General features: G+C 40.0%; 2 protein-coding genes across 3 annotated transcripts in view; one reads left to right on the plus strand and one right to left on the minus strand.

Moving 5' to 3' along the window:
• The window catches only part of LOC103384344 (coiled-coil domain-containing protein 13-like), a 4,390-nt gene extending 2,687 nt beyond the window's left edge, over nt 1-1,703 (plus strand). For both annotated transcript variants that reach the window (XM_025063184.1, XM_025063186.1), the window contains exons 6-10: nt 1-13; nt 102-233; nt 576-752; nt 868-1,062; nt 1,356-1,703. The exon at nt 1-13 is cut by the window's left edge and continues 101 nt beyond it. In XM_025063184.1, coding sequence (XP_024918952.1) covers nt 1-13; nt 102-233; nt 576-752; nt 868-1,062; nt 1,356-1,466 — 628 coding nt within the window. In that variant the 3' untranslated portion in view covers nt 1,467-1,703. The remainder of the gene's footprint in view (nt 14-101; nt 234-575; nt 753-867; nt 1,063-1,355) is intronic.
• A 1,238-nt stretch (nt 1,704-2,941) lies between these two features.
• LOC103384437 (CD109 antigen-like) overlaps nt 2,942-7,281 on the minus strand; it is a 16,811-nt gene continuing 12,471 nt past the window's right edge. Inside the window, 8 exon segments of the mRNA XM_025058882.1 lie at nt 2,942-3,105; nt 3,882-3,984; nt 4,117-4,276; nt 4,383-4,519; nt 5,526-5,591; nt 6,125-6,280; nt 6,364-6,576; nt 6,645-6,663. Coding sequence (XP_024914650.1) covers nt 2,942-3,105; nt 3,882-3,984; nt 4,117-4,276; nt 4,383-4,519; nt 5,526-5,591; nt 6,125-6,280; nt 6,364-6,576; nt 6,645-6,663 — 1,018 coding nt within the window.

A 7,281-nucleotide genomic window follows, 5' to 3' on the forward strand; every position in this document is an offset into this window, starting at 1 on the left:
TCTTCAGACCAGGGTCAGATTGACCGATCAGTCAATAACATTTTTAGTTGTTCATTAACTAACTGTATACTGACAGTGATTAATGCTACGACCTCCGACAGGTGAAAGACCTGGAGCAGCAGCTGAAACAGTCGGCAAAAAAAAAACTGCAAAACCTCCAGAAAGACTCGCTGGAAGAGCGACACTTCAGCCACATTCGCTCCATGGAGAAGGAGAAGAAGGAGCTCATGGAGGTGGGACTCAAAAAAAATGAATACATTGAAATATTGCGATATTTTGTTTCACAATACCGCATCGGTATTACACGGCACTGCATCGATCACATGCAAATATTCAGGACATTAATTAATTTATTTTTAATTTCATACAATTAAATTGTTACAAAAAACTCAAAAGTATCGCAATATATCGCAATATATCGCAATACATCGTATCGTTACCCCTGTATCGTGATACGTATCGTGTCGCCACATTCTTGCCAATACACAGCCCATAGAATCAATATAATAAATGACATTAAATATGGTGATTTTTTTTGTGTGTAAAACCGTGGCTCTCTCCCTGCACGTGTACAGAAAATCTCGGTGGACTACGCAGAGCTGCAGAAAGAACACGAGGAGGTGAAGAAAAAACTGGAAGCGTCCAAAGCCAGAAACAAAGCTCTGACTGATGAAATGAAAATTCTGAAGGTCCAGATTTCCACCCTGATGGAGAAGAACAAACACGACGACGAGCTGGTCGAGTCTCTGCTGGTGAGTCATGAGCGTGTACAAAGTTATTCTGATGGACGTTTTTAACAAAATGAGTCAACAGTAAAGTTGAACCACAACAGCCCACACTGACCGCAGTCCCGCTTCCCTCCTGTAGAGGCAGCATACTCAGATGCAGGAGGTCCTGAAACAGTTCAGCAAACAGCATAACGACCAGGACACGGAGAGACAGCAGCTGATCAAAGAGGCGTCGGAGAACAACGCGCTGGTCCAGAAGCTCATGGTGACGGTGACCGAGAAAGAGACGAAGATCAAAGAACTCCGGGAGGAAATTCAACAGCGCTCCAGCAGGGTGAGGGTATTTCATTTTAGAAGATAAACTTAGATTAGATCATCGTTTCCCAAAGACTGGGTCGGGACCCTCAGGTAGGTCGCAAGAGTTTTGTTTTTTTTTTGGGTCGTCTCACATCATGTTTCCCAGGAGTTTACGAATAATGTCTATTGACTTGGGTCGCGAAGGTTTGTGACTTTTAAAATATGGGTCCCATTAAATATGGGAAACTGCTGTAGATAACCAGGTTTACACTCGTAAATATTATATTAAAAACACCCGTCCATATTAAAGTGTTTTTGCCACTGTTGCAGGAGGAATTCAGCACTGAGAACAGTGACGTTTCGGGCGTGTCCTGGAGGCCGCAGGTCAGTGATGCAGGAGGGGCAGCTGCCGGGGGTTTAACCACCCACCTGATGGAGTGAAGTCAATAATGTGTTTGATGATTAGGGCTGAATTACTGACAAACTATTTCTTTCTGACAGTTTTATGTCTAATTGTAATACAATATATCATTCTTAATATATGTAAATATCACACTTGCCTTTGTATGCATTTATCAGTTTATTATCTTTTGTTTTGGAGAAAAAAAATCAACAAATCGAATGAATTGTCTGTTTACTGTTATTTTATTTTATTAAAAGTATTTATGAGATAAACACGTATTTTAGTGCAACCCATGAAGGCTGTAGTAAATTTTAACTTGTTAACCTGTCCAAGTAATTAAAATATTTTATGATACGTGATCGTGTGTTTTGGTTTGCAGTACTTAGTTTGTAGTTTTTGAAGTATCGATCTGTTTGTCCATATAGTTGGTTTTGATCACAATCAACAAAGAGTAGTAATAAAATACTAAGGTGAAACTATGGTGAAAAAAACGAAAAGACCAGAAGATGGCAGTAATGCAACAAAATCATGTCCACAGCCTTACAGCCCAAACAACGTAAAAGTTGTTTTTTAATTTAGATAAATACTTTCTAAATAAGCATTGAATTACTATATGTCAAGTAATAGAGACTGCAATATGTGAATTTTGGGAGTGAAATGATTTACTGAATATAACACAAGTTTTAAAAAATTGTTCTAAGACAAACGATGACAAAGTACAGTGCCTACCGTAATATCAGCAACATTTCTCAAACATCGGTCATCTCTGAATTAAAGCTGTGCATTTATTTACTGGAAATGCCGTAATGTCGCGTTCTCTGAAGGTAAAACAAATGATAACGAGGACGACCTGCCGTAAATCCAAATCAGAGTCGTGCACATCACAGCCCGTAAAGCAGATTTTCACACACTGAGCGCTCGTTATTTTACGACGTGCCTCGCCGAGTGCGTCATCGCGCGTTGATAGGCTGTTAAAGAGGCACGTGAGACAGCGCTTAAAAAGTGCTTTAAGGTGAATGCTCGCGCTACATGCTAATGATGTATGAAATAAAAGGGTCATATTTTCGTGTTTAGGGCAAAAGTGTCGCATAAATATGACAAATAGCGTGCGTATAATAACGATGACATGGTATAATCCCAGAAAAGTATGTTTTATTTTATTTAGTTTTTTTTACTTCGTTGATAGCACATTAGCAAAATAAGTGTTTTGATAGCAACGTCCGTTCACAGTAGGCTCGAAAGTAAACATTCACCAGGAACAAACAAAATGGCCATAATTTTAACTGCATCAACAAGAAAAAAATATATGAAGTTGAACATCAGAAGTCATATACAGGTTTAACAACATTTTTTAAATTTAACTGTTAATAAAAATAATTTTCTTTAAATATTAAACAACAAGAGAGAACATTGTAGAACAGCAGCAACAACCGTTGTCTAAATGTTGCAATCACCCTTTAAATGGCATCCAGTGCATATGTGTATGTGTGTAGACCTGCAATATTTATATCTTTTATCCCAGGCTGTAGGTGGCAGCATTTCCTGAGCGGGAGAAGATTGGAGGGCTGACTGAGATGCTGATCCCTGGCCTGCAGTCGTCACAGTTGGGACCACAGTAAAAACACGAGTCCATGTTGTGAAAGAAATCAGAGTTGTACGTTCTCACTGCTTTTCTCTCTGTGAGACAAAGAAAAATACATTTAAAAATAATATATGAGACGTATTTATGTACTAAAAATATCAGTTTTATATTGGATTATTAAATACAATGAACCTATATGTAAATGTTGACGTGTAACATGACATGCCTGGCATTTTGAAGTATTCTTTACTGATTAGTTGACATTATGGATAGTAATATCAGTTGGTCGATATTATCGGCCCGATATTGGCATAATTATGTAATACCAGCAATAATTGCTATTCATTTTTCCCCCGATAATGATAATGAACCCAGTAACGCAACGCCTGTGTTTCGCCAAATGATGTGTACCCTAAAAACCCAGTAACACAACGCCCGTGTTTCGCCGAATGATGTGTACCCTAAAAAATTGTTTTGGGGAAAAATGGCTGCACGTGAAAGTGAAAGCCACTAGATGGCAGCATTGCAGCTCATTTTAGTAATCTATTTTAATAATCAGGTTATTGTATGCAGAATGCTGGTGCCAGCAACTCATACAGCGGTTTGTACAGATAAATAAATAAATATTACCAGACGCTCAATAGTATTGAGCAACCGGTGGTGAAGTGGGTTGAAAAAAATACTTCTCTCCCCTAGGGGGGGCATGGCAGAAATTGACTGAAAAACACTGCTTTAACCCGTCACCTTAGTGAGCAGACAGCACTTAACTTCCTTAACCACTATTTTGGTTACCATTATATCGGTTGATATCGGAATCGGAAATTAAGTGTTTGGACAATATCGGATATCGAGTCTGTGGCCGTGCACTCACGGGGCTCATAGTAGTCATACAGCTGTACCACAGCGTCTTGTATACGCGACACTTTGTAGATCTTGATGAAACGAAGACTGATGCAAACCTCCGACTTGTTGAGCTGCAGATTGACAAAAAGGGAAATAATTCACAATCTGTCCAAACAATTCAGTTTAATTCAAAGCCTTCTATCTTTAAATAAACTGTGCTAGCAATGCTAAAGTTCTACTGAGACTGTTGAGGGAACACTCACTGAAGCCAGATACAGATAGATCTTTTCAGGAAATGTCTCCACCTTCCTGATAAGATCTGTGGTGGCAGCAGCTGCAGGGGACACCGCGGTGAAACCACTGAGTAAACCCACGTCTAGGATTACCATACCTGTCTGAGATATCACCTGATGTTCCTTCAGGCTGGAGGACACAAAGACCAAGGATCATTTAGGGTCAGGGTCGATAATGACAACATCAAACATACACAATATATTACAGTATATGTTAAGAAGTGTCGGTACAGTACCTCATGCAAATATACAGCAGCAGGTGGTCGTGGTCTCCTTCCTCGGAAACATCGAGGGTTAAGGAAAAGGTGTCGTCCGCAGTGGGTTTTAGGTTTTGTGACAACGCCGCGCTCTCCACGTTGTAGAAGACATTCATCTGAACAGAGTACCAGGAATATATATACACACATATATAAATATATACATGAGTACTGTTGAAGAACTACAGAGCACAATTCAATCTGACTGCAAGCTGATGCCAGTATAGTCACGTGATTAGAAAACAGTATCGGTTCCATTCAGTGTCTCCCCTGTGCATTAGACACCCACGGCACAGAACCAATGATATGAAAAATATCTGTGTATTGGTTTACTTCTCTCCATAATGAGATATTAAATTACGGGCTGATATCAGGTGGAGCGAGTCACAATGAAAAGATGTACATTTTAGCACAATCATCGTCTCTGCGATGTTATCTGCTGTTGGACGTGCTACTGAAACTGCCATCTTGGTATATTTCAGTGTTTCTCAAATAGTGGGGCAGGCCCGCAGGGGCATTTTGGGTTTCCGATGGACTATGGCACACTGGACATAAGTGTACCACTGCTTGAATGATGATCACAAACCTTTCAGTCACTAGGTGGCAGCAACTCATACAGTGGTTTGTACAGATAAAAATATACATGTTACCAGGTTCTCAATTATATTTCAATTTGCGGGGGTGTGGTCGAGGTGGGGGCATGAAAACATTTCTGTACCCAATGGGGGGAGGCATGACAGGAAATAATTGAGAACCACTGGTATATTTGCATTGAGCTGTCTTGGCCGGGAGGGGTGGGGGTGGGGGGGGGGTAATTCCTTAGTATCAGCCATGATCTGTCAATTATACTGTATTCTAGGCAGGAACTTTGTGTGGTATTTACCTTTACTACCGCTTTTTCCGGACTATATGTCACACTTTTTTTTATCCTTGGGCTGGGTTTGCGACTTATACTCAGGTTTGCGACTTACTGTATATATTAAAATATATAATTTCGAAAGGGCTTGTGTACCAGTACTTTTTTCATCCTTTGGCTGGTGCGACTTATAGTTCGGAAAATACGGTGTTTACAGCGTTGGCAGAGAAGAAAAACATTAAGGGAAAAAGAAATGCGTCATTTACCTGAAACAGGCCGAATCCTCGTCCTTCGAAGTTTATGTTAATGGGTGAACCATCGTAGCCATCGAGCTTGAAAAGAAAACATTAAAAACAGATGAATAAATGTGGGTGGAAATGCAGTATTATAATGTTAAGATATCAACATATTTAAACAATAACATCCTCTATGTCAGTGATTCCCAACAGCTGTGTGGCGCCTCATAAGTGTGGCAAACTCAAGGCCCGGGGGCCAAATGTGGCCCACCAAGTCATTATGTGTGGCCCGCGGGAGCTTAAAAAGCATTTAATAAAGATCATGCAGCTGAGTTTATTAACCTGATAAATTAGACGTTAGTTTTTACACAGCAATGAACTATATTTGTAACTTGAGATGAAGATCTTTGTGTGCTTCTTTCTTCAATTCCTACGAGTATATCAGCGTAGTGTTCAACTAAAGAGGCCCAGGTCTCACACAGAGTAAGTCCAGAAGGTCATTAGATTTCATCATGTATGTTTTTTTTTTTGTGGTGCACCCTGGTATTTGTCATATGTGAAGTATGTGCTGTGGCTGAAGAAAGGTTGGGAAATACTGCTCTGTGGAACTCCACATTCCAGTGAATTACCTCCAGAGTCTGATACTTGAGATAGTTGTTAAAGTTGATGGTAAACGGAGATTGAAGTGACAATGCTGGGACAGAGACATTCAGCCTGAGGTCGATGGCGCTGGCGCCGCTGAACGCCGCGTAAAACGACAGAGCTTCCAGAGCAACCACTGTGTCCTGAAGAGAATTGAAAAAAAAAACTATAAATAACCAATGATGTCATAACATACCTATGACCTGGAATGCGTTGTCAGACCCACCTGTGTGCTGACGTAGCCTCCCAGATAGTTCCTCTGCTTACAGAGCCACTTCAGCGGGTCAAAGACCTGCTCGAAGTCGCCTCGCAGCGAAAAAGCCAGCAGTATGTAAGAGGTCATCTCAATCTGTGCAGAGTACGGCTGCCACCCGTGAGACCTCAGCCCAGCAGATGTTCCCCACATCATGATTCCATCTTCGAGGAAAAACAATTTAGTCTTAAAATATAACCAGTGTATTCACATCATCACAGATGACATATTTAACTGTTAGGTAAAATAGATACTCCAAAAGGAAGCCTGAGTCTAAGGAACGTTACACTTAAGACTCAGTTACTGTAGATACCAATATTTAAAATGATGGATGGATGGATGGATGATGGATGGATAAATGGGTGAGTATATGGATGGGTGGATGGATGGATGATTTTTGCTTTAAATTGGACACAATCTCTATTCCCTTTTAGCTAATATCTACGTGGGTGGATGGAGTTCCGTTTCGGGAAATTAAGGAGTATTCCATAGAAAATATTCCAGTTCATTAGTTTGATAACAGGTTTTTGCCTTTATTTTTTGTAAAAATTTCAAAATGATTTTGATTTACCGGTAATCAAAATCAAGCTTTCTAGCTTTTTCATTTTTTGCTTTAAATTGGACACAGTCTCTATTCCCTTTTAGCTAATATCTACGCATAGGACTTAGCTTATTTTTTTCAGCTGCCACTTAGCCAAATGCACTGAGATTGTAAATGTGTGACATGGACGGACACATACGACAACAAGCATCTGTGTTCAACATAAGTCTAGCAGGAAACTTTGCTCTTAAAAGTTGTAAAATATATTTTTAATGAGGTATTCTATTTGGATATTGGATATATTTGGCTGCCCCCTGCAGGAGCCAAGAATGCGGTTCCTCTGGGAATTT

Source organism: Cynoglossus semilaevis, chromosome 1 (genome assembly GCF_000523025.1).
Source record: "Cynoglossus semilaevis isolate Cse_v1.0 chromosome 1, Cse_v1.0, whole genome shotgun sequence".
In the NCBI taxonomy this organism is placed as follows: domain Eukaryota; kingdom Metazoa; phylum Chordata; class Actinopteri; order Pleuronectiformes; family Cynoglossidae; genus Cynoglossus; species Cynoglossus semilaevis.